The sequence below is a fragment of the Trachurus trachurus genome (genome assembly GCF_905171665.1).
Source record: "Trachurus trachurus genome assembly, chromosome: 7".
In the NCBI taxonomy this organism is placed as follows: domain Eukaryota; kingdom Metazoa; phylum Chordata; class Actinopteri; order Carangiformes; family Carangidae; genus Trachurus; species Trachurus trachurus.
This window is the reverse complement of record NC_139901.1, coordinates 29,844,290-29,871,560: the sequence shown is the minus strand read 5'-3', so window position 1 is coordinate 29,871,560 and position 27,271 is coordinate 29,844,290. Positions and strand designations below refer to the sequence as shown.

General features: G+C 42.1%; 1 protein-coding gene across 3 annotated transcripts; it reads right to left on the bottom strand.

Annotated features, from left to right (window-relative positions):
* Window positions 1–26,342, bottom strand: kdm5c (lysine demethylase 5C). Of its 3 annotated transcripts, XM_083975265.1 has the most exons (30): window positions 25,969–26,342; window positions 24,030–24,177; window positions 22,380–22,457; window positions 22,147–22,269; window positions 21,879–22,049; window positions 20,728–20,862; window positions 18,750–18,806; window positions 15,491–15,614; window positions 14,987–15,267; window positions 14,295–14,360; window positions 13,787–13,945; window positions 13,565–13,684; window positions 13,300–13,458; window positions 12,415–12,596; window positions 12,122–12,284; window positions 11,231–11,350; window positions 10,930–11,124; window positions 10,597–10,778; window positions 9,945–10,069; window positions 9,697–9,844; window positions 9,522–9,612; window positions 8,005–8,387; window positions 7,746–7,884; window positions 7,442–7,621; window positions 7,022–7,150; window positions 5,761–6,534; window positions 5,082–5,124; window positions 3,597–3,796; window positions 2,255–2,437; window positions 1–1,283 (listed from the first exon to the last, which is right to left on the bottom strand). In XM_083975265.1, exons 2-30 carry the CDS (start codon window positions 24,171–24,173, stop codon window positions 1,275–1,277), a joined length of 4,863 nt encoding a protein of 1,620 aa, XP_083831391.1. In that variant the 5' UTR covers window positions 24,174–24,177; window positions 25,969–26,342; the 3' UTR covers window positions 1–1,274. The 3 variants fall into 3 exon arrangements, with proteins under 3 accessions (XP_083831391.1, XP_083831393.1, XP_083831392.1); XM_083975267.1 differs by lacking the exon at window positions 14,295–14,360; XM_083975266.1 differs by lacking the exon at window positions 18,750–18,806.
* Window positions 26,343–27,271: the final 929 nt, after the last annotated feature.

The window sequence follows — 27,271 nt, the reverse complement described above, 5'->3', positions numbered from 1 at the left end:
TCTAAACCTTTATTTTTCTAACAAGAGTGAAAAGAAACAAAAGGCAACAGTAAAATGAAAAGTTTATACATAAACTCATGACATCTGTGTGTCTGCAATATCAATAATAATAATAATAATAATAATAATGATAATATAATTTGAACCCAGAAAACAAAATAATTTGTGACAAAGTGAAGTTACAGTGAAGTTACCTTAATCAGCAAAGAGAGAGAGAGAGAGAACGAGGGAGGAAGAAAAAGAGGTCAAATTGAAAAGGAATGAAACTCGGAGTCAAGAGGATAAAAAACAAAAAAAAACAAAAAAAAGAAGGTAAGAAAACGCATCATTTGGAGGAAAAGGGGGAGAGGAGGAGGGGGAGGGGGGCAAAAACAAGAGGTACAGTTATCCATTTTGGGAAAGTAGCACCAAAAACATTAATGCCTGCTTTTAACACTTCCCAAAATGTACTCAGTTTATTCAAAATGCATATCCCCCCTTTCAAAAACAGCTTCAAACACAAGATTCAGTACAACTAAAAAAATACACGTGTAACCACGGCGCTGTTATCTACGGCCAGCTGTCTTGTCCAATCTCTCTCTGCTGCTGCTGCTGCTGCTGCTGTACCTCAGCTCCACGATCCAGGCCCAAACACAACGTTATGTGTAAAAAGAGAGAGAGAGAAAAACCCAATAGCTTATCCAACTTCAAACCAGTCGGGTTGAAAACTGTTGAAAACGGCCGCCGGTGCTGAGACGATCGATGCTTCGGCCGCCGAACGAACTTTTTTTTAATACAGTTGGGATAACATAGCATACTGACTGACCTCAGAGAGACAACTCTAAAGACCATAGACACTCCTATTACGGTTAAGTCCCACATCGGTCCAACACAGTCTTAATATGTTCACAGGAGAGGGAGGGAGGGGAGGAGGAGGAAAAAATGGGTCCAGGGGAGGTGGAGAGTAAAAGCATGGAGGAGACGGGCGGGGGGGGGGGGGGGGGGCGTGGGCGACGAGTCTGAAAAAGATGTCGATGGGTGAAGATACGTCTTGAGTTAAGGATGAGACAGTGGAGTGTAGAAGAAGAGTCATCGCTCTGTTAGTGTCTGAATGAGGGATGAGAACGGACGTAGGGCGGAGGAGGAGCAGGAGGTGGAGGTGGAGGTGGAGGTGGAGGAAGGGGGGGGGATGTCCTGCATCTTTCTGTAGCTTGACACGGGTTTCTGGCACAGATCGCTCTGTCCCTCGACTCCTTCGACTGATCCACTTCAACAGAGCTCCAGCGTTGACTATATCACAAAATCTGTCCCAGGAAGAAAAAACAACAAACACGTTTCAAAACTTATGATTTAGAGTAAAGTCAAAGGGTGAATACCAATCCCCCCCTTAGCCCTAACCCTTCGTTTTGCGCGTTCACGTGAAGTGGCGGTGTCCCGATTCTGGTTCAGACTGGGGTTAGGGGGAAGTGGTTGGGCTATCTCGCCCTTCAAACGGAGATTTTTCAGTGGCACACTTCAAACCGAGGGGTATGACGAGTTTCCCAGAATACATCTTGCGGCAACCGGCAGCTGTTTTATTTCTCGCTGTTATTACGTCACTTTGTTAAGTTTTTAATATTTTTCCATGCGAGAAAGTAACTGTTTAGATGTTTAGATCCCCAATGTGAGGTCGGTTTATCCAAATGACGGCTGTTTAGACCTTTGCTCGTCACAGAGACAACACCCCGTCCGGAGAGCTCGTCAGCCGGCCAACCTCCGTCGTCATCCCGGGAGAAAAGATTAACTAACCCGCAGGTTTTTAAAGGTTTACCGCCGGGTAGTTACATTCTTTTTAGGAGATAAATGCTGGTCTCATTGATGAAATGTAACAATTGTGGCAGTCGCATTAGTTTGTTTGAATTAAAAGTGAAGCTTCATGTGTGTATTGGACAGAGGAGCAGCGCTGCCTGGGGGCTCTGTAGCCTACGTACAGAAATCACCACATTTACATAAATAAATAAATATTGATTTCGTCCAATTTGGACGAACCAGGAAGAGGATTTGAATTTTGGGTGAACTATCCCTTTAACATGGTTTTGAATACAGGATTTGTGGCAAAAGCTCGTCACGTCTGCTTATGTGAAAGCCAGCAGAGACTGATGACGTATGTGACTGTTGAAGGGGTTGACTTTCAAACCCTACCCCTTGTAGCTCCGTTTCAAGGGACAAGGGTTAAGGGCTAGGGGTAGGGATGGAAATAAGAATTGGAATTGGGCCAAAAAGATCAAAGTGTTACCTCTGGATGGGTCTGGACAGGTAAGTGGGGGGAGGGGCTGTGGCTGAGGGGGCAGGTTTTCTTTGACTCGGAGGCGTCCAGTGGCCCCGCCCCCTCCCCACTGACGCCTCTGTGGCTCTTCCTCTTCCGCTTCGAGTCCTTCGGTCGGCTGCGGCTCGTTCGTCGCTGCTCTTCAAGCTCAATCTGAGAGAGAGAGAAAAACGTTGATAAGTTTATTTTAATATATCGTTTAGTGTGAATAAGAATTACAATTCTTCCTACTCCTTTTCAGGCATGTAATTTATTTTCAGATTGATCAAATTATGATTATTTGGTTACACTTTATAATAAGTACACACTATTAAGCATTAGTTAGGCATTAATAAATACTGAATTCATCATTTATAACACATGAATACTCATTAGTATGTAGCTTATCAATGATGAGTAAAACATTTTTAACTGTACTTAAACTACTTATTATAAAGGGTTACAGATTATTTTGAGTATTAGGAGGAATTATGTTTGAGAATGTTTTTCTCCTTGTTTCTTTTACATGTTTGAAATAAACTACTACTAAACTTAACTGTTAGTTTTTTATTATTATCATCTTTTTTTAAATATTGATGCTTTGGCAAGTATTTTTTTAAACTTTCATGTCAATAAAGCCTTTGAATTGAAATTGAAAGAGAGGGGACAAGAACATTAAATACATCAGGGTTTCTGTGTCATTGTTGAAATGATAGCAAAGTGTTTGTGATGCTTGGGGTTTTAAAACCAACAATAATCCAATTTAACAAGTGTTTATTTTGGAGAATCCATCTATAATGTTCGAGATATATCTAATGAGTTGGAAGAATAGTTTTGAAAAAAAATCAATACAACATGTGCCTTTTAAAATATGAGGCTGCAATTAGATGAGTTTTGTATCAAGACTATAAATGTGTAAACAACCAACGTTTATATGATCGATCTGCTTTGTTTAATCAGTAGAAATGATTCAAAACAAACTGTGTTTTCACTCACGTTGCTGACAGTGTGTATTATTTATTATTATCTCATCCTGCTCCCATTAGGAAACTGAAACATTTATCGTTTTCTTTCAGGAAGTGAATTAAAAAATCAATCTGTTGCTCAGTTTATCAAAATGAAAGGCGGGAGGACAAAGGCTGTAATCATCCACATAATCAATATGAACCTGTGCTCAGTGATTAGACCAACACAATATCAAGTAAAAAATGTAAAAAGAAAGTTGAGCTACGAGTTCCTGTTGTATAAAAAGGTGTTAATTGTTGTTGTCTGTTATTTTTAGGTCTCATTTTCAGTGATGTACTGTAGCTTCTGCGGTGTTTGTGTTCCTGACCTGAATGAGTGTGTGCAGAGTTTCTCTGGGCGGGGCCGAGGACGCCTGGAGGACTCTGTCGATGATGTGCGTCTGGTCCAGAGAAACCTCCAGCAGATCTCCCTCCAGCTGCAGCTCCTCCAGCCGGACCCTGGTGGCCGGAGACACGTCCACCACCTGGCCTTTGAGCAGCGGCAGCAGCGGCGGCAGAGACGCCACGCCTGGAGAAGACACACAGAGACACAACGAGGTCAGGACTGAAGCATGTGGGGAAACAAGTTTACTGATGGTTAATGCTAGCGGTGTGCCAATCGCAATTCTCATTTAATACGACGGAAACACTGCACATAATATTGTTTGCACTTATATAATATTTTATTTTATTCATTTTATTTAAACTTTTATACGTTTTAGTTTCAATTTGTGGAAGAAGAAGTTCATGCTTACATCATGCATGTAAAGAGTTATAATAAAACATTTCAAAATGCATGTGCAAGTCGGTTAAATAAAAGTCTGTTGGTCCAGTCATATTTTGCCATTGTAGTTTTCTTAAAATCTCGTCTCGTTTCGTTCTCGTGAGATGAGTGTATCGTCACACCCCTAGAATTTAAACATTTAAAAAGTTAAACAAATCTGCTGGCTGTCGGCCTCCATTTCCTTAGAATTCAAAAGGCAGCATGTTTAACTGCACTATTTTTTTAATAAAGAGGCACTTTTAATTTTGTTACTTAAAGCAGAAGTAAGTGATATATTTGTGTTAATATAAGTCTTAAATAGTTATATCTTCCGACAGCAATCACTTACATAGAGTGTTTGGACTGAAACACGGGTCTCTCAGTCCCTCTGCTCTGCTCTGAGCCGAGGAGAAAACATTTATCGTATCCTACAGTTTTTATCCAATGAGGAGAGAGAACGGCATGCAGGGCTGTGTGTGCAGCCAAGGGACGCCGTGAATGTGGTGACGTAGGGACGAGGACTGTTATGGTGCGTTCAAGGAAACTCGTATTTTTCGACCGTGAAGTGGTACCAGTTCGATCTGGTACGAGTTCACGGGTCAGAAGTTACGAGTGGCCGTTATAGTGACTTTCACCGGTAAAACAGGTCGGAAAAACACGAGTGGGTTGCCTGAAACGCTACAAAGTCGTAAGTTGTGACTTGAAGCTGTAATTTACATTTTCAAAAGCCTGCCTGGAACGCAGCATTAGCGAAAACGACCGGACCACTTACTTCTGCTTTAAGCAATATGTGATATTGCTTTTATACAACATTTTCAACAATTCCATCTGAGCATGGATAAATGTTGAAAACTCAATAAATGTGAAAAAGACACTTTAGTCATTCTGTCTTGCAAAGCAGACTGGAGTAGATCATGAGGATCCTTAGTTTGCACACCGATAGACTGAAGCAGAAATCATTTTGAATTGAATCGTAGCCCCAAAAGTCAGAATCTAATCTAATCGTGAGATAGTAAAAGATTCCCATCCCTAGTTAACGCACTGTTCTTACCTGTAACATTTGACTTCTTGCTGATGCCATTTTCACATCCAGCCTGTGGACAAACAAGAAACAGTCAATGACGATACAGAAAGTCTGCAGCTGTAATGACATAGTTTGATTATTTCAAATCTAGGGATGTCACGATTTCTTGTTTTCACAATTAATCGCGGTATTAAACGCCACAATTAATTAATCGTAAAGATTCCCAAATACCGTCACTTTCCAAAAAAGATTATGTTGGAAACACAGAGGCAGATGTTTGTGCACCAAAGTGAAGGTAAATGTAAGAAATACTGGTCCATTTATCTAACGTAACATACGATTGGTAGGAATTTAAGGAATTTGTGCTAAAAAGCAAACAATGATGAACTTAAACATTTGGTATAGATGACAATTAATGACTTGAATATTTAAAACACTTCCCCTGGAGGATTAATAATTGGTTAATGGTTATATATTAATAGTAGAGACTTATATAGAAATATTTAGTGTAAGTAATTAGTATTGTAATTATATTTTGACTGTATTTGATTTTACACATTCATATGATGCAAATTAATTAATGCATAATAATCATGATAATAGTAATACCGTGATTATTTCTCTGACAATAATCGTACAAAGAAAATCTATAATCGTGACATCCCTATTCATATCTAAAGAGGAAGAAGGGGAACAGCGTGTTGACCTGTGTGCCGTTTCTTTCCTTGTTCTTCTTAGGTGAGTTGTCGTCGGTCAGATCGATGACTCCGTCCTCTCCTTCTCCTCCCTCGGAGTCTGACAGGACGATCACCGAGGATCCCCTCTCCGCCTCCTTCTCGGCGCCATTATTATCGTCTTTCTCCGCTTCGCGCCGGAGCGTCTCTTTGAGTTCCTGCAGCTTGTGAAGCGCCTGCTGCAGCTCCGACGTCTCCAGCGCCTCTTTGGCTCGGCCCTGCCAGGTGATGGCTCGCTCCGTCAGACACTGCAGCGCCTCGCCCTCGGGCAGCCGCACCGGCAGCCGCTGCAGCGCCACCAGCAGCGCCAGGATCGTCTCCAGGCGAGGGCGCCGCGACCGCTGGCACCGCGGACACAAGAAGCGCGAGTCCCAGTCCCACCAGCAGAGCGGGTTCAGCGGCGGTCCGGCGGCGGCGGAGGGGAGCAGCGTGGGGAAGGGGACGCAGCCACCGTGGAACCAGTCCTTACACAGGTGGCAGCGGAGTTGAGGGGCGCGAGGCGGCGCGGCGCACACGCACACCGACGGGGCGGCGCCGGCGGTGTGGTTACTGTTCCCGTTCTCTTTTACAGAGTTCTCTGAGCGGCCGGACGCGTCCGTCTCCATGGGGTCGACGTCCCACCTCCCGTTCTCCTTGTCCGTCTCCTTGCGACTCGCAGCGTTAAGTCCAGATTTACACATGTTCAGTTTCTGTAACCTCAGTAGTGCCTCCTTCTCCTGGTGCTCGCCCTCCTTGAACGCCATCACCTAGAGGTCAAGGCGCACAAACCTTCAACTTCAACAACCAGAGCTCAGGGATAAACTGTGCACATTGATAAACAGCAGAATTAAAGGACAATTCGGGGCAAATTCAACTCGGGGCTGTATTTTCCTAACATTTTAGGTCTAAAAGAAGGAATCTGAGGAGTTGAATTGCTCCTGTTTTGCAGTAGTTGTGTCTGTCCCCGCATCGCCCGGCAGCGAGTTTACATCCCTTAAAGCCGCAATGTTTTTCCACAGACAGCATCAGATGGCTACTCAAACATGCACTGAGAAGTTTGTTTACTTCAAGCGAGTCAAGAGTTGATATTCCTGTGTTTATGACACAAACGGGAGCTTCCGACTGCACGTAAACACACCGAGCGCGTCAACTCTGGGTTCAGATTCCTTCTTTTAGACCTAAAATGTTAGGAAAATACATCCCCGAGTTGAATTTGCCTGGAATTGTCCTTTAAAGCTTCAACACAAAACTCACAATAGCTGCAGGGTCCCTCAGGTCCTGAGCAGAAAGACCCAGAGTGTTGGTGTCTGAATCCTCTAACGGATCATCCAGCAGCTCCGGTCCGTCGCGCCGCTCTCGCCTTTTTGCACACGGACATAAAACCTGCAACAGCAACACTGGAGTTTAACTCAGACTCCTATGAAGGTTACTTCAGTAAAAAATTAACCTTCATCATATTAAAAGGTCCAGTGTATAAAATGGGAAGAAAACAGTGACATTTAGCATTCCCAATCTATTATCGATCTATTTAAATGAAAACGTGCTGATTTTATCTTATAGTCATTATACACTTATATAATTCATTGGTAGTATATTCAGATTTTGCCAATAAACCTTGACAACTAATTACACACTGGACCTTTAAATGTTGATAGTCTCCTCCAGGTTGCTCACCTCTAGCAGACTGTGCTGGCTGCTCTTCTTCAGGAACGTCTTGGTGGCTTTGTCCCTCCAGGAGTGAGCGCTGGCCACCTGCAGCTCCAGCTGCCGCAGCTCCTCCATGAAGACGGGCAGGTCTCTCCCGATGGCCACCAGGCCCTCCAGGTCGTCCAGACACGGGTAATGCTCCCCATTCTGACGAGTGATAACAATACCAGCTCAGTGCATTTTACAGTTCAGGGTTATTTTTGTTTATTTACAAATTTAAGTATCAGAAAAGAAAAAAAGAAGCAAATGGGACCAATCTTTTTTATTTTACCTGGATTTCCTCCAGGTCTGTTACCCAGGCCCGCGCTCGTGTGAGACATCCCTGTAGAGCCAGGATGTTGGGAAGCTTGACTGGGATCAGCTGGGCTTCATTAACTATTGCCTCCAGGGTGGAGAGCGGGTGCTTTTGCCTGAAGGACAAAAAAACACAACAGAGAAACGTTGACGATTTTGAAACAGGAGCGCCTGGCGGTTGAACGAGAACAGCGGAGCCTCTGCTGAACATTCACACAGCGACTTCTCCGTCTCACCTTTGCTCCAGGCAGATCTGTGCTTTTTCTTCCCAACGCTCTGCGATCGTGAGCAGCTCCTGAAGCTCGGCCATGGCCGTCTCCACGGAGACGCTCTGGGGGACGTTGCAGCCGGCCTCCATCAGGTTCCTCAACACGTCCAGCGTCACCTCCTGCCTCTCGCCTCCCTCGGTGCCCAGCGTGCGCCTCACGTCGGCCAGCCAGTGGCCCTGCTCCTTCAGCCCCTGCAGTAAACTGCACTCCGGCACCACGACGCGCAGATTCGCGCCCTGCTCCAACAACGACTGCAGCTGCTCCGGCACCGGACTGTCCCTCCTCCAGTCCCTGTTGTTCACCAGCTCTTGAGCTCGGCTCTGGAACTCCTCCAACGTCCGCAGGACCGCCTTAAAAATCACAGAGTACGAGGGCTATCAGAACGAACGTCGATATTCGAACAGAATTCAAATAATTAAAAAAATGAGAACATTTGAAGGTGCAAACTGACGTTCCAACGCATGCCTTCCCCAACGATGCAAACTAACGTGGCGTGTTGCGACAAACAATTTTGTTGTTGTGCACGACGTAGAGCTGCAGAGTCAAATTTTACGAGGGGAGTTTTTTTTATTGCTTGTTTATTCGGCACGCACACCTTCTTTTTAATCCATCGATCCGTGGACTGCACCGATCATGAATCAACTGCGCCCTGTTATAATATTTAGATTTCCCTTCTTGAAGTTTTATATTCAGTTGGTAAAACTTTAGTGTGTTGCAAACATTACAGAACAGATTTGTTTGGAATGCCCTTTAGTGGACGCGGGATGTAATAATAAGATGGTAAAGATGTAGGCCTATATAATGAATGAAAACATTAAAAATTCAAATATAATTTGAGTTTTTAACATTAGAAGCGTTAGAAATTTGAATCTGATTTGGGACAGCCCTACAAAGTACAGGGGTCAACCTTAAAGCAGAAGTAAGTGATATATTTGTGTTAATATAAGTCTTAAATAGTTATATCTTCCGACAGCAATCACTTACATAGAGTGTTTGGACTGAAACACGGGTCTCTCAGTCCCTCTGCTCTGCTCTGAGCCCAGGAGAAAACATTTATCGTATCCTACAGTTTTTATCCAATGAGGAGAGAGAACGGCATGCAGGGCTGTGTGTGCAGCCAAGGGACGCCGTGAATGTGGTGACGTAGGGACGAGGACTGTTATGGTGCGTTCAAGGAAACTCGTAACTCGTGTTTTTCCGACCCGTGAAGTCGTACCAGTTCGATCTGGTACGACTTCACGGGTCGGAAGTTACGAGTGGCCGTTATAGTGACTTTCACAGGTAAAACAGGTCGGAAAAACACGAGTGGGTTGCCTGGAACGCTACAAAATCGTAAGTTGTGACTTGAAGCTGTAATTTACGGTTTCAAAAGCCTGCCTGGAACGCAGCATTAGCCAAAGCGACCGGATCGCTTACTTCTGCTTTAAGAACACTGAATAAAAACACAACTCTAAAGCAGAGAGTATTTTGACACGTCCTCTCACCTGCACGTCCTCCAGCTGCTCCATCACACAGGGCAGGTTCTGCATCGTCTCCACCAACGACTTAAACTCTGCCAGCGTCATCTTAGTTTCACTGAAAGACAGAAACATGTTATGTGCATGAAACTGAACACTGGTCAGACAGTGGAAACATTAACCTGGTGCTTCTTTATTCTACCTGGTCTTGGAGTCGTCGAGGAGTTCAGTGCTCGTCTGCTGGCAGCGCTCTATGTCTTTAAGAACAGTGTTGAGTTTGCGGAGGAGTTCGTTGTCTGGAAACTTCTTTTCAGCCGCTTCCGTCTTCAACATCTCCAGGTCTTGAATTCCTGAAATTCAACAACAGTTTGGTCTCAACATGTTTTTTTGTTTTTTTTCCTCATCTCATTTGCAGCTTTATGTTGAAACAGTGTTTCAGGGATTTCCCACCTATTTTGTTTCCCTCTTCTTGCTCAAGTGCCTCTTTCACTCTGTTGGCCCAGGAGTCAAACGACTCAGACCGAACCTTTAGTCGGTGTAACATGGCTAACAACTCATCCAGGGTATATCTGTACCTGTGAGGTGACGAAACAATAAAACAAATTTGAAGATTAACAACAATGTATGTAGCATTTAAAAAACAACTGAAAACATGGCTTACTGGTAACCAGGTCTGTAAACATTAAGGGTAGTTCTTTTACTTTAGATTACTAAAAATAGTAGGCACTTTACTCCATGCACTTTAAAAATATAACAGATGCACTTTAATGAATCTTAACAGCACTATACAACACTTTTGTCGATTAAAAGCATTTTAATTTTGTACTTCTCCTTGCTCCTTCTGACTGAAGCTACTGTGTGATATAATGTATGTATATTGTGATATGCTATTTGTACCATGTTGTGCTTTGTTCTTGTTCTCGTCCTTGTCTAATGTTGTTTTAGTGTGAACTGCAGGACTGCTTTAGAGCTAAATCTGGCATATTTACATATTGTATGTTCATGAATATGCAGAGTCCTGTTACAAATAAACAAATAAATGAATGAAATTAAATTATTTATCCTACAGAAAATGCAGAAAATGCAAACACCAGCTGGATACCTGAGGTAGAGTTTTTCAGTGGGGCAGTTGCACAGATCCTGAGTGTGATACAGACACACCAGCCGCTCGGGGCAGTTTGAACAGGCCAGAGCAGAAAGGAAGCACGTGGTCTTGCATTTATCACACTGTCTCTCGTCGTCCGGCAGCAGCTCAAACGCCTCACGCTCTGCCTCAGTAATGCCCTGAAGGTACATTAGCACATTAATAAGTAAGTGTATTATTATTATTCCATTATTAAACATCGCCGAGGCATCAAACTATTATTAGACGACACTAGACAAGACAATAAATCAATGGAAAAAAAAACTTCATTAGGATCTATTTATATCTCACCCTTTCCATCAGTCCCTTCCGTAGCTTCCTCTCCTCCTGAACGATGATGAACATCTCTCGGTGCGTCGCTGCGGCCAGGTTCAGATCCAGTTTCTCTGGTGTGGCAGCCATTTTACAGGTGAGCTCCTCGTGGGAGAACACGCAATACCTCCTCAGGCGGCGGTAGTGCTCAATACAGGAGCGACCGGCAGGCAGCTAGAAGGGGAGAGAGGGAGGAGTCATGTTGATAATCATTGTTGTCTTGTGGCTGATTTGAAATGACAGCGTGAGACAAGACAGCCGTGTAAAAACAGACACGTACCCAGTCTGCAGTGCAGAAGTTGACAGCTTCAGCAAAGTTGTATCCCTGATTGAAGCCACTGTGGTACGCTCTGGGGAAGGTGATGACGAACTCACCGGCGCACTGGTTGGTGCGTACAACCTGCCAATCAGGAACATGGAGGAGAGTTAGTGATGTGCGATACCACTGAGTTTCTTTCCGATCCGATACCAAATAAAACCCAAAGTGGTAGTGCCGATACCAATACTGATACCGATACATTTTTACAAAAGCTTCATGTATGAAGAGGGGGGAAGAACAGACAGTTTCAAATGATAGTTGTACAATGACACTAAAACACAAACTACCTTTTTTTTGGTTTAGTTTTAATTGTCAGTGGCAATAAAACAATGAAAAATAGACATTAAATACAAGGGGGAAAGTGCATTTCCCACAATTCTATGGCATTAATATATGAAAATTTGCGAGCCTAGTTTTGAGGACTACATTGACCATTTGAATTCACATTTAAAGGAATAGTCTGAGATAGCAGCGAATAAATCACATGTTATCTTTCTTATTCTTTCATTAGAAACACTATTTTTCCAATAACATCCTAACTTTAATCCTCCTGCTCTCATTAGGTCTATGAGTTGAGATGCATGTGTGTGTGGATTCATTTACACAACCATAGTTCGCCTCAGAGGTGGAAGCAGATGCAAAATAACGGTTTACTGTGATAAAAAGTAGTTGTTAACCCCAGATTAGTGCTGACTGGTGATAGTATCGACACTTTCCTATGAGTATCGATCCTAAAACAGACACGTTTGGTATTGGAAGTATCGATGCTTGATTATCGATCCGCACATCACTAATAGAGGTAAGAAAACTGTCTATTTTTGTGTTGTGTTCATGTGTTTATGTGAGACGGACCGGGACGCCGTGAGACATCAGGATGTTGGGGTTCATGATGGTGACGAGCTGGTGCAGGAGGTCGGGCTGATACTCAAACAGCTCTGGCGTCAGCTTCTTCATCACCCCCTCAAGTCGCTCGGCCGCCACCGAGGGAACTCCGTACCACGTCTTAGGTTCGCCCCTGCAGACGACGACCACAGAGAGAAGCTTAAATCAAGAGTTTCATTTGAAATCGTTACAGTCGCCGCTGTTTTTTTTTTTTTTTAACCCTGCTACATACAACAGCAAACCACATGACAGGTGTTCTGTACCAGTGCAGGTAGTTGATGGAGTAGCTCCAGTGGTCCTCGATGTGCCAGCAGAAAGCCGAGAACACCATGCCCACGTAAAGCCACGGCACCTTCATCCCAGAGATGTCTCCGTTGATATGGCACAGGAGAGACTGCTCCAGCACGGGCATCACGTTCAGGTTCCAGCCAGAGCGAGCGTATTCCTGAGAGGACCAGACAGAAATAACGACTCGGTGATTCATTTCATATGATTACCAACATTTATACACAGTACTTCCAGTTTAACTGAGCAGCTTTAATGCACATTTTATCTAAACTATATGATCAACTAGTCAACAATTTCACTTTCTCAAAGGAAAAATTGAGGATTTCGATGGTTTTCTTTGTTGGATATGATAGTAAATTTTATATGTTTCCCATTCGACTGCATATAGTGGACATTTTTCATTATTTTTGACGTTTCAAAACTGTTATCGACCTCTTAAAAAGTAATCGGCTGATTAATTGCTAACCAAATAATTGTTGGTTACATAAATCCAAATTTTGGGGCGGAATTTAGACTTTCAAACATTGTCAAACTTCTTCAAGAGGTTAATGTTCATCCTTTACACTCAATCATTGACTATTCACCACTTACTAATAGACACTGACATTAATGTAACTCATCCTCTTTTACTTTTCTAATAAAAACTGTCCAGTTCAGTTCCTGTTGAACTGAATTGCAATAACACTGGAGTCATAAAGCCCCATTATAATACTGTATTTATTTAAAGTCTGCCAGTAGAAGTGAGCTTTGTCCTTGAGTGGTACCTAACCTAAAAATATCTTGCTTTCTGTGATTTGAGCATTTTTGTATTTGTATTTCATAAACTCTGGTGAGGTTACAACAGAAAACAATGTGAATACCTCCTCTTCCTTTGTCAGCTTCCTTTTGCCATTGTTCATTGGGAAGCCGCTGCCAAACTCTTTGGAGTGAATGTCCGCTCCGTACTCCACGGTCACGTCTTCCTCAATGCTACTCACTAACCTCCAGAACTCCCTCTCCACGAGCTCAGTGGGAACCATCTACACGCACAAAAACACACACACACACACACGAGCTGCAGATTAAGTCTCTCATTATCCAGTGAGGGCAGAGCCATGACGTTTCATAATGAATAAGTGCACTTACATGGACCGGCATGTTGAAATAATCCGCTTTGAAGGCGTCTGCCATTTCCCCAAAACTCTGCAGAGTGTACTCTCGTGTAGCTTGCTCGAAGCCAAACGCTTCCGCCGGCTTCTTGCATTCCTGCAGGAGAGAAAAATCAAAACAGATAAAAGTGTTTTAGTGGATTAGTAGGAAGACATGAACCTAACAGACACAAACGAGTGCTTGTCGACAGTCACTCACCTCTGCCACACACTTAGGACATCGCCAGTTCCCTTTGGGAGGATCGGTGAGTGGCGGTAGTAGACAGTAGGTGTGGTAGTTATCATCACAGCCATCACACAGCAACAGCTTCTCGTCGTCATCTCCCCGACCGCACATTCGACACACAAAGGAATCCACCTTTAAAACAGCGACATATGGAAAACACATGAGTGAAGGTGGAGCACTGCTAACCCGCTCTACAACAAATACAATTCAGAGGCTTGAACAGCGCTCTGGAGTTTTAGTTTTTAGTTTATTTTTATTAGCTTAGTATCTTTAACACCAGAGGTGCCCAGCCCTCATGGGCTGACAAGACACTTAGAGCAAAAGAAATATACAGGAGCCTTATAAAGCACAGAAAATAAATACAGGGAATATTGCTCCTATGCTTCCATATGCATACACACAAGCACGCACGCATATTCACATACATAGCCAGATAAAATCATTTGACTTTTTGAGGTAGTTTAGAGCAGTGGGTTTTCACCTTTTTGGGGCACTGGAGCCCCTGCATATTTTTCAGCGACCCTGAGGACCTCCCTTGCCCCCTCCACTACCCAGGTGTGAGGTGGGGGTGGGGGGTGGGGGGTGGGAGGGGGGTAGTCCCAAACCAATTTGACAGAAACAGAAATTGCATTTTTAATTGTATAATCGCATATTTATTAAGGCAAATATATCATTTCAGTGCTGTACACCGTCTTCCTGTGTGATATTTGACAGTTAACGTCCAATTAAGAAATGAATGGAGACCGTCTGCTGAAATGCTGCTGGGGGGCTCATAATTTGAAAAGTGTTGAGTTTGTAGTGACAGCATAATGGAGTAAACCATCAAAATGTGGCCTCTTATTAAAATATGACCAATTTCCCATTGAAGCCTACGAGATTGGGAAAAACACCATTTAGCTTAGCTTTTGCAGTTTAGGCAATAACGATGGGTCCTTCAATGTTTTAGTAAAATGATAAACATCTGTAAAGGGTTAGGGTCACTCAAGAAAATAATTTTTTATCGTTTTAAGTATCCATTGCAATTACACCAAGTACCACAAGGGGTCCGACTGCCGCTGATTAAGAAACACTGGTTTAAAGATTAATCCTAAGAGGGGGCAATAGTTTTTTTTCACAGTTTTCCTGATATTACACTCAGTTTTGCCACTCAGGTGCATCCTTCAGTCTACTTACACATTGCGGGTTGTTGAGGTTGCGCCTCAGCCTCATCGTCATTTTGGTGCAGGGTCTGTTCGTGTCGTCGTCTTCCTCGTCGTTGTCTTTCCCGTCCTCTTCCTCCGGTTCTTCTTTCTTCACCTCGGCCTTAATCGTGACGCTCGGGGGCGGCGGCGGAGGAGTGGACGTGGCCCCTTCGCTCGGCTTCTCCTGAGGCTCCAGTGGCTCTGCTTTGACTGAGGTATCGCCGGGAGCGGCCGACACATTCTCTTTGACGGTAACAGTCTGCGGCAGCTCGTCTGGCGAGGAGAGCGCGGGGCGTTTCAGAATCAAAAAGGTTGTTATCTTTAGGCTGCAGGGCTGTAAGACGGCCGCACAGCTTTATCTAAACTAAAAACAGGATCTAAGAGGATTTGGCTCATTCTCAACTTGCATGCTTGAGCTGCATCAAATGAATTGTTGTTGTATGGTGTTGCGTCAGATTTCAAATTTCAAAAGCATTAAGTTGAGCGTGGCACTTACCTTTCTTCCTGATGCCTTTATCCCTCGCCACCAGTCCCAGTCCCATCATCTTAGGCCCGGCGCCGTAGATCTGCAGCTTCTTCAACTCTGGGTTTTTCTCTATATCTTCCTCTGTTGGTTCAGGCTGGATTAAAAAAAACAAAAAAGCACATTTCCATCATTTAAAAGGGACAGACGGGTAACGGCTGCCTACTATTCTCCAAAGCACACAGAGCACAAAGCAAAAGGGTCTAGGCCGAATGCAAGAACGGACAGTTAAAACATGAGAGCGTAGCGATGCATCACAAGAAGGGATTTGTGCTACAGGTTAGAAAGTATAAGGAAAAGTTAACCTACACCACAGTGAAAGCTTGAAGGTTAAGACCCACCACCATGACACACAATCACCAGCAGTTGCAACCATACAGTTAGCATCAGGTGTTATTGAGATTTTATTCCAGTTTATTCTATTTATTTAGGCTTTAATTTACCTTAACTGGTGAGTTATTTTGGAAAAAAGAGGAAAATTATGCAAAATATCGACATATCCAAAAGATTAAAATACCTTCAACTGTTTTCTTCACATATATTTTTTTAACAGAGTTGGATGTGTTAATAGCGGCTGAATCTGAGGCCATGCGACCAGAGAGCAGGGTTTTACCAGCGGTTGTTCTGGTCTGGCCTCAACATGTTTTTCAGTCATCTGGGGTTTACAGCCTCTGGTTTCCATGAGTCATTTTTTTTGTTGGCCCTGTGTCTCATGACAGACTGGACAGACTCTCCTCTGCTGTCAGCTCCACGTCAGTCGAAACATAAAATTATCAGTTCTTTTGTCATTTATATGGTTCTGTCAGATACTTCCCTCCTAGATCCCTCCTTCATGTCTGTACCCAATTTCATGACCCTCATTTTTGATATGCAGTTTTATGCAAACAAGTAAAAACTTTATTCCCTGCACTTAAAGGTCTTGCTTTGCATTTTAACACTGTGCTAAAACACTGTTGCTTCATTTTCCTATCACATGTCAAACCTTTCTGAAGCCACAACACAGCCTGAACTTAGTAAGGTTGCATCATAGTTGACTCTCACTATGAAGCAGGAAGAACAGGTGCTGCTGTCTTGAACTCTCTTGAACTGTTTTTTCATGAATCTTTCTTAGAAATTTAGGGCTGTATGACATCGTTATATTAGCAGTTATTAAACACAAGTGCAACCCTTTTATATTAAACTGGCTAATGTTGTTGTGGCATCGCCCTCTCCTCTGCTAATGATGTGAGAAGAGAAACCTCCCCAACTATACGTGCAATTTTGATTCGTTGCTTCTTACAACTATTTGCTGTAATTAGCACGAGGAGGATGTTTCTACGAGTTTGTGTTCAGACTTCGTTGCCCATATGATCATTATCGTCTGTGACTCTGAAGTTAAATCTCTTGTCAGGTCCATTTCACCCTCTCTCTCTCTCCCCTGTGGCCTCTGCTCTGTTGTCAGCTGTGTGTCTGTATCTGACAGGCTTGGCCAAGCCAGAACATGTGTGACCACTTATCAACGTTGAGCAGAAGAAAGAGAGAGAGGCAGAAATCATAAAGTTCACCTTATAAGACAGAATTACTGGCTGAAATGACATTATCAGAACAGAAAAATCTACTTCTTGCTAGAGAATAATGATAATAATCACTCATCCTGGATTTTATTATGAATTAACTTATTTTACAACCTTTAGACAAACCAGTTGAAGAATCATGGTCGTATAGGGCCTGATTTGACATTTTACAGTTCCTCCATTAAGACATTATTTTAACAGAGTCGTTTCATTTCAGTTTCATTATTAACTTTTTAAGTTTTGGGCCCTCGCTCCAGCTCCAGTCAGCCGTATGATTGCAAACATCGGCAGTGTATAGACAGAAACACAGGTCTTAACACCGCTTTCAGTGAACAGTCAGTGGAGCTACATAAGCACATGAAAGCAAAAACAAATGATTTGGGAAAATTAAAATAGGCTCTTTCTCAGAAACTTGTCTCAAAACATCAATTTTTAACGCACTTCCTCAAAGTGAAAGCTCAGGCCTGATCTGGTATATGAACACTCACACTCAAGTGTACACCAAGAAACCCGTAGAACACAACCTGTACACACACAAACAGCAGGAAACGTCTCTCATGTTATGACATACAACTCCACTTTTTGTAGTTTGTATCCAGCTGCAACCTCAGTCCTGTAAACACAACTCTGACCGCCCGGCCATACACTGCACACACAAAAAAGAGGCACCAAAACTTTGTCGACTAAGGAACTGTGCATGTGGAATGAGGGACTTAAAACAGTGAACAACAAAAAGCAGATCAGTAGAAGTTGATGGTGGGGGCCTGGGGCCGATCAATCATCCAAGGGGTTTAGCCTCTTATCAAGAGACTACGGCGGCAACTGCAATCACATGTTCAAAGAAGGTAATACACCAGCGCTTTAACGGCCCGTCATCAGATTATAGTGCTCTGTAAGCGAAAAGCCTAGTAATTAAACCTGCTAGTCCTCTGTGTTGAGTGCACCCAAAAGAGACTGCATGCAGCCAGCCACACTCTTCGCTGCTGTAGTGAGACGGCAGCAAGGCAGGACAGCAGCAAGAGTGCAAAGGGGACACAGACCAGCCCAGCAAGTCAGAGGCAACCACAGGGAAAGTGCATGAGTGAAAGAGAGGAATCACCTGGACTAAGGAATAAAATGTATTTTGGGATCCTGTGAACTTTTCTTTAAAGGTCTACAGTCAACTTTGGCCATAGCACGTGTGAAATATTAGCTCTCTGCAAGTTTGATCCCAATTTAGTTGCATTAATAACTTCACAACAACAACGACAAGGCCCCCAAAACACCTTGAGACATGAGACTACATGCTGTGAACTTTCAAAATGATTGAAAGATGTTCATGGAAAACATAAAAAAACAGAACAGAATAGGCCAGCGAACTCTTCCTCTCTTTGTTCATTGTCTGGTCTTGAGATCAAAGTGCACATATAATTACAATGGCACAAGTGTTTTGTTTTGTTTTGTATGGCAATTTGTCCACAACAGTCATACAGTACTATGCCACCCCAGACACAGCAGTGGCATGACTGCATGTTAATGAAAATGTTTTAGTGGTTAGTTAAAAATAGAGAACAAAAAAAACATCTAGACAACTTCAGAAGGGGTGAGGTGGTCTAGGAAGAGAGAGAGGCAGGAAGAGAGCGGGAGGAGGGGGGCGGGGGGGGGGCGGAAGGTGAGCTCTAATGCTCGAGAGGCAGTACCGCAGAGATGAGTTGAGAGCCAGTGGTGAGAGGATGGGGGGCCAGATCCTCTGGACCCTGCAAGGGGAGACAATAACAGCAACAATAAACTAAGACAAGAGGAAGAACGCAGATGAGAGAGGAGGGGGAGAGAGTCTGGAGAAAACAGAGCCAGTAGTTGAAGGAAAAATATCAGTGGGACACATCCAGAGAAAAAGGCTCACGTCTGATGTAGGATACGTCCAAGTCCAATAGGAAACTGTGGATCTGCATAAATTCATACCTTATAAATTCTCTAGATTTGGCTGTTTGTGATGTCTAGCTATGCTTTGCATCACAGGTTAGTTTGTTTACACTACAGTCTTTGGTTACAGGAATTGGTTTGTGTCTAAAAAAAATTTAAGATGCATTAAATACTATTTTGAGAGGGGAAAAATGACATTTCTAATCTCGACCTTGATGCGGCATGTTGCCTCCAGCAAGTGATGGGTGATTCTGCTGCAGCACCAACATGATTCAGCTTTGATACCAAAACAGACATGAGGCTAGAAAGGTGTTTTTGTGACATCATGCATGTTAACTGACAACCAACATATTGGATAAGTCAGCTCCTGTCCAGCAGCTGGCACCGTTAAAGATTAAATTATCTGCTGGATCTAAAAATTGGATTAAAATGTAATATGTCTAAATAATATCTATTTGAAGCAAAAAAATATCTAATATAAAATGCTTTAGGACTTATCAGTTAATGCATCAATCACCTCGAGGGATCTTTTTATTATACTGTATGTAAAAAATGAGTTTCACATGTAACTAAATATGCAGGAAAAAAATCCTTTTCCAGCATAAGAAATTTAAAAAGCTGTGTAGTTTCAGTGCAATGAGCAGCTCATTAAAACCTGCAGAGGGTTTACAGTAGATGTGTATCAGCATTAGCTTGCGTGTAACAAGCGTGAGCTAGTCCAAACATTATGTGTTGTGCTGCTGTGAATTGGCAACATTAATGTAAAGAAAAAACTGATAAAACATGGAAAAAAATGTTTTATCTTTTTAATATGTGGCTTATGAATTCAACAGTTGTGCACCTACTTCAGAGATGGGATGGAGTGAAAGAAAATCAAAGCAGAGGACACAAATAAGCCGTGGAGCAGAGAGCAACATCAGCAGAGTTAAGCACAGAAGCATGGCAGGATGGAGAATAAGCGAAGCTGGGATGCGCTGTGAGTGCACCTTCACAGTTTTAAACCAACGCTATATATATATATACACACTAACTCATGCACCAGGGCACAAGGATGAGCACGGAGACACACATTGAACGAGACAGTATGATACAGACTGGGAGGTTGTAAGCCAACACCTGTGTAGATTGTTGGCTTGACCTTTTGTTAGCCTGTAATGATGGAAACTCTTGAACTGGCTCGTGAGCAGGCAGATATTAAACCAGTAAACTGTACTACTATGGAGAATCAGTTATTCCACATACCAAATACTAAGTATATTGATTTAAATCTGGAAAGAACGACCAGAATATTACGTTGTGACAACACACTGTAGTTTGCACAAAAATTACCGGTAGTAAAAACTTCAATAAATAATAAAATTAAACTGTGATTACAAGGCTGCAGTTACTATTAAGACAACAAATCCAGGTTATATCATCAGTAGCAATGATTTAGATAGGTGATTTGATGAAGTCCTGTATGAAACCATCTGTGATAAAGCTTGAATCGCGATTTAAATGAAGTGTCACCGCTAAAATGAAATCCCTCTCGATCAGCTGCATCAAACCAAATGCAGTGTTTGCATCCTGTCTTAAAAAAAAGTGGTTGGATTATACAAATATTTAGTTTCTCACAAAATTAATCCTTTTACTGTGCGACAAGGTGGGTTTGTAAATGTCATCCAAAAACCTTATTTATGTAGGGTTCGGTTCAGTGATATTCAGGTGTATGCAAATGTACTGTATGACGAGTTAAGGATGGATACTCTCACTCACATCAGGCTGGCAGCGGTTTGCTCTGCGCCCGTAAGTGCTCATTTTGGATGGCTGCACAGACTGTCGCAGGGGGATGGAGTGGGGCTTGTACTCTTTATCCACGTCCTCGCCGTCATAGTGCTTTGGCTTGCAATGCTAGAAATGACAGGAAGAGACAGAAACTTTGTTACAGAAAATGTACCGAGGTAAAAACAACTCATCTTCTTCATTAGACTGATTCATCCTGAATGCCATCTATTAACTCATTGAATGCCAAGAACTTAATTTTACGTTTTTTGTGCCCATGCGTTGAGTGCCAGAAATGCAATTTTACATTTTTTTTAAATTAAGAAAACAGACCCTATGTGTGAATCTGGGAACTCTATGATGAACAGAACTGAAATAGATGACGATCAAAAACTCATGAAAACTCACGATCTAGACATTTTATCATTCGGCTTCTGATGGTTGCCGCATTAGGTAGAATCAGTCGCGCATCTAATCCATCTAGGCGCCAAACATGGCTGAAAGAACAGCGCATATCTTTAAATCTACTGTCTTATGTTACGTACCACTAGTTAGCGAACACGTTCAGCTTCAATCCTGACGTCATTTGTGTGTGTTTTTATGCAAAATATCTGAGGAAAAAAAGAGTTTGACTGGAGCACAGCCGCTCCACTTTTATCCTTTTACTGTGCGACAAGATGCGTGTTTCTCTCGCCTAGCAATGTGCAATGAAATGTGTTATTGTTGTTTTGTAGCGCCCCCCATGGTGGTTTTGTGAACTGAACGACAATATTTGACCCAGAAATGTAAATGTCAGAAGAGCGACAGGCACAGACAGCGCATATTTCATAAAAGACGCTACATCTCCATTTCTAGAAAACAAGCAGGGATTTTGATGAAAACTGGCCACTGTTTAGCTTGGGATGGAGGTATGTAGAAATAAACGGGTTGTCCCCATTGGAAGCAGAAAGTTTAACCTTTCAAAGAGCCATAGTATGTGCCCATAGCTACAATATAGAAAATGCTATGGCTCTACAAAAATCGTCAACAATGGTCTAAATTGCTGGCACCAGGATTAAAGCTTTGGAGAACAGCGCGGCATTCAATGAGTTAAAACTGATGACCCTGGTGAAACAAAGAGGAAGCGGGGGAGTGGGTGGTGATACCGGCATGCTGGCACCAGACTGGAACATCTCAAAGGGGTAGACGATCCTCTCGTAGTGCGAGCGCAGCAGAGAACCGATGTTCTTGCCCGGAGGGTAGCCCAACCTCTGGGCCACACGAGCCCAACGCCGCTCCTTACACACCATCTCGAAACCTCCTTCATCCGTCACAATCTAGGGACAAAAAAGCAGTTTTTTAATTATAAGTACAGAATGCAAACATACTTTAAAATGTTTAGTTTAGTTTTTTTTCCTTTCAGTTCACGCTCACCTTTGACAGGCTGAAAAGATCGAGGATGCGCCTTTCGATGTGCGGGATTTTCAAGGAGGATGCCTGGATCTCCCAAAACCTGGCGATGCGGTCCAGATAATTCAGCTTCACTCTGGTCTCCGCCTGAAACGAAATGCAAGAGGGATCGTTGGCATCACTGCTGCTGCTGCTCCATCAACAACTTGAAATGTCGGTCAACAATGTATAATGATTAGAGAAAATAGGGAACTTACTTCCAGCTCATTAAGCCTTTGAATGCGGGGTGTGAAGCGGAAAGTATCCAGCTCCACTGAAAATGGTGGCTGCCAATCCTACGTGGGAGAAAAGAGATATTTGTTACCAACTTCGGCAGGTCTATAAAATGGTAGAAATATTAATTTGAATGTAAGGAGTTATGGTTACTTAAAAATAAGAAGATGTTTACAAATAAATGCAGAAGTAGTGTGTTAACGCCTTTTACCTTCACAATAATAAATTGAGGAAATGAAAACATGAGTTTGATACAGAAAAATGCTGCGTTGCCTTTGCACTGAGCCTGTTAACTTGCAAACCTAAACCTTTTGCACATTTCCTCCAGTCATCTTCTCAAGAGTTTGACAATATGCATAAAAAATTCCCCATTGTGGCTCTCCAGCAGATATTGCTTTTGCTTTACGAGTCACGACTTCAGTTGGAGGGACATTTGTAAGGATATTATTTTACGAGAATATGATCTGTAGGCTTGTACACCTCTGTAGTAGCACCACAATGCTTCATTTATTAATTGTTCTCTCCTAATCCTCTCTGTCATCCGCTACAAACAGCTTCACTATTGTTTCATGTTGTATTCTGTATGGTAATATCGTGTTATGTAAAGTAATATTAATTTCTATCTTGTTACGGCTGTTGGCTATGGTTAGTGCACCTTATAGCTGCAGCTAAGCTTTTTATAGTTCATCTTGGTGTAAATATTTACATATTCCATCCTGCTGAGGAATCATGTTTGTCTTTGCAACAACACAAACGTTCATGGGAAATGGTCACTTGATTTCATATCATATTAAAGATGCTGTGCTTTCTTAGGCAGAGGTGATGGCAATTAATTTCTAAAATGACACAGTTCACATCCATACCAGGACGACACTTGTATAACCAACTCTGTTAGACTGGTTATACAGGATCAGCAGGGTCCTGTTCTGCGTTTTCCCCCACAATTGTTTTTACAATTTTGGCTGGGTCGCCCATGAGGCTCAGTGCTATTTGTTTAAGTATTGCAGTGGACCAATATTTATACATAAACAGGTCACCTGTACACCTTTTTGTTTGAACACCTCTGTGAAAAGTTGCATAATGCTTTGAATATTACAAGCAAGTAGACGTTGTGGATGCTGCAAATTTGTCAGTGCTGAACAGGCTGGGTCTTTGCAAATGCATGACAGAAAGAAACCATCAGAATTATGAATGAAAGGGAGTTCTGTTGCCTTTTCATCTGGTTTTGTTTTCATTTGTACGTGGGTGGCAGATGAAAGTGAATATTTCTAGGTAATAAAAATGTATTTAACTTAATGAGAGTTGGTTAAATTAAAAAAACTCTCTGTTTTGTAATTGGGACTTCATAAAATGTTATGTGTATAAGAGGAACACTGATATTTTATGTGGCCTGCTAACTTTAACATAACCTGACAAGCATAACTATTAAAATAGAGATCTTACGTGAATTAGAGGGAAGTGACGGAGCCTCTCAAGTGGTTGTTGAAACTACTTCAAGAATAAAACTGCAAGGCCACATACCTTAGACAGAACATTTCTGCATAACCCCCCTTAGAACCAGTGCATGCTTTACATTACTCACAGAGCAGAGAACATCATGTGATTTCTTCAACATAACCCAAGTGAGTATTTACCTGTGGAGGTCGAATTTTGCAGATTCCAGACTTCTCTGCAATTGGACGTATCTTGGCGATGTAGCCCAGAGGATCCTGAAACTCCTCCCATGATGGCTCAAACACTGGACACTCCGGAGGAGGTACAAACTCTTCCCCTTCCATCGCCCTGATAACAAGAAGATTGACAACGCAACATAAGTTAATGAACTTCAGCAGACCCGTGTATCACACGGCATCCCAAAAAGCATTACTCATGTGAATAACGCTGTCATTTTATGGAGAAAACACAAAACCTTAAAAACACTGTGTGAAATTTAAAGCCACTTTTTTATTCCTTAGTGACCTCTACACACACTTGAGTGATGTTACGTCAAAAAGTTACGAGAAATATATATAAAGTAGCGGTATGTCTGTATGTATGACTGGTTTTGATTTTAAATTGTAAATTGTATTACACTGAAATATATTTACACAACACATATCTCAATAACTAGTTTCTAATTAACAGATTCAGTTTTACAAAAAGCAATGTAAAACACAGAAATGGTAAAAATGGACCAGTGTGGGAAAGAATTCAAGACACTTAAGGTTACTGCATTTGTTTACTTTTGGCAAACCATTACTTCCTGGCCTACATAACCAACCTTATATGTGAGGTAGTTAGTTCCTCTATATGCCTTTACATAGTAGTTATGGTAGTTATGAAAACAGAGAATGAGCATTTTCTACCTATATATATATATATATATATATTTTTTTTTTTTCCTTTGGTCATCATTTTTTTAGTGATCCCTGTTGAAGCCCCCTCCCCCAACACCAGACACAACAAAACAAATGCCATGCTCTGGTGAATCAACAAGGCCCAATGGGAAAAAGGGGGCAATCAGACAATTTTTGTTTTAAATGGCACTAAAACAACTGCAGTACACAACAATAATCAAATGGCTTAAATGCAGAGATGGTTTCAACATCTGTTTATGCAATCAAACGATGAGCAATACTTTGAGTAACTGGCGCAGGTCTAAGAGTAAGAAAAGAGTATATTATATAGCCACAAGGCCCTCGAATTAAAGTCATTTAAAAACAATTAACACATTTTAATGCTGGGACCTCAATAGCATGTATCCAATCTATGGGCATTCCTGATGGGGCCTTGAGACAAACAATGGCGTGGAGGCCATGAACCCTGAGGTAAAGAAGAAGAAGGCCATGAAGGCATCACTACTCGCAAGTGGGCTGGGCTAGATTAATTGGTAAGCTCTTGCGAGACAAATGACAACAAATACACATATACTCGATAGTGAAGATGTGAAATAGTCAGTCCCACTTGGACATTAGTGTTGTAAAATAAAACAAAACAAAACCCCACTCTGGCTGACCACTGTTAGCTACTAAACTTGGGGAGAACTGACGTTAAAACTAAGCTTACCTTCCAGCGACAGCCATAACAAGAAAAATGAAGGTGTGTGTTAAAAAAAATTAACCCCAATTCAGTTATTTATTAATTTAAAGCAGGTGTGGCAGCTAGGTGTCTGTTAATAATTTCTCCTCTTCGGCCAATAATGATGAAGTCTTATTTGTTTTCTATTGTTCATCTATCAGAGGCGATATCGCCGCTCACAGCTAACAGCGTTAGCATCGAGGCCTCCACTCTCTCTCAGCTCAGTCACATCGCCTCCCACGATATTTAGGTAACCAGCTAGCATTATTTAGCTAACATGAGAACAACCCAAGTCAATAATATAACCGCAAGTAACGCAATAAGGCAAACTAGACTTCATTCATCATCAGCCCTCAAATCGACGCTAGCTAACCAGCTAAGCTAGTCAACGTTACTCTTGGTGTGTAGGCTATGTGTTGTAAGAAGAAAATCCCCATGCTGTTATTTGTTGACCCCCTTCTTTTTAAACTGTAAAAAAAATGTCTTCGTTAACGTTATATATTCCCCATGACTGACCCGAAGACACCCTCGATGTCCCGGGGTATGACAGGGCTGGTGGCCGCTCTCCTTCCTCTGTTGTTGTGATGACTGCTGCTGGTTAGCTAACGTTGGCCAGCTGTGCGGTGCTGTGCTCGGTCCAGTTGGCTAGTGGCTGGCTAGCGACCGTTGCTAGCAAAGTTGACCGTTTTTTCGCCCCAGCCTCGGCTCGGTTTTCTCCATATAACTCCGACACGGGTTCAAAAACATGGATAAGATGGCAAAAGGTTTGTTTGTTTGATAGCAGACGACACTCTCAAACTTTATCAGGTATGTCGTTATCAATCATTTTTTCGTCTAACATCACCATCATCACTCTCTTCAGGCCATCCTATGATCTTTCTTGACGAGTCGCCATCTTAGTTTTTTTTTTTTTTTTCTCACGACCGAAGCACAACCTCACATCTTCACGGCACGTCCGTCACGTTTACTCCCTGAAACTAGTACCCACGTACGCCATTCTTGAGTCTTGTCATGAAAGCTGCGGTGGCTGGGGGAAGCACAGGTTTTTTTTATTCGAGTCATCACCACACCACACTGAAGTGAGCAAAACGGAAGCAAAATATAATTAAAAGTATCCAAATTACATTAAAATGTAATCTAATTAATGTAATTTAATTTTTTACAGTGCATCATAGCTATAAAAAGAATGTTCTCATGTGGGCGCGTGTCTGTTATTAGACACTAAAACAATACTTCTCTAAAACACTAAAACAGAAGTGGCCAAAATCATTTTTTTAGACTATATGTTATATTATATTATGTGCTCCACTGGATATTTACTTTGGTACAATAAAAAAAGTTAGCCTAGCCTATATTTAACTAACTTTGTCAGAGAGAAGTAATAAAACCCTGTTAATGCTGATTATATTTGTTATGGTTATGAGATCCACCACTGCTTTTCAATAGATTATCAATATCAAAATAGTGGCTCACAATATCTAATTTTGGCACAAATCTAAAGCCTTATTGTCATGTCATGTGTTGTATTGCTTTGTAATCGCTCTAAATTTCAAAATAAGACACTGGTGATACCCTAAATTTAATGAAATCATGTATTGCACATTGATATAGTTCATATTATGTGGTTGCAAGGCCCCCTTGTGCTAATCTTATGACAGAATGGCCCTTATTGTGAGCCATTTAATAGTGAAGGCATTGTTGCATAAAAATAGACACACACTATTTCACTGCAAGGACACTTTAATTTATCAGAAGCAATAAATATTCACATCTCAATTCTCTATTCTTTCAGTACACAAAATACATACACAAAGAAAAA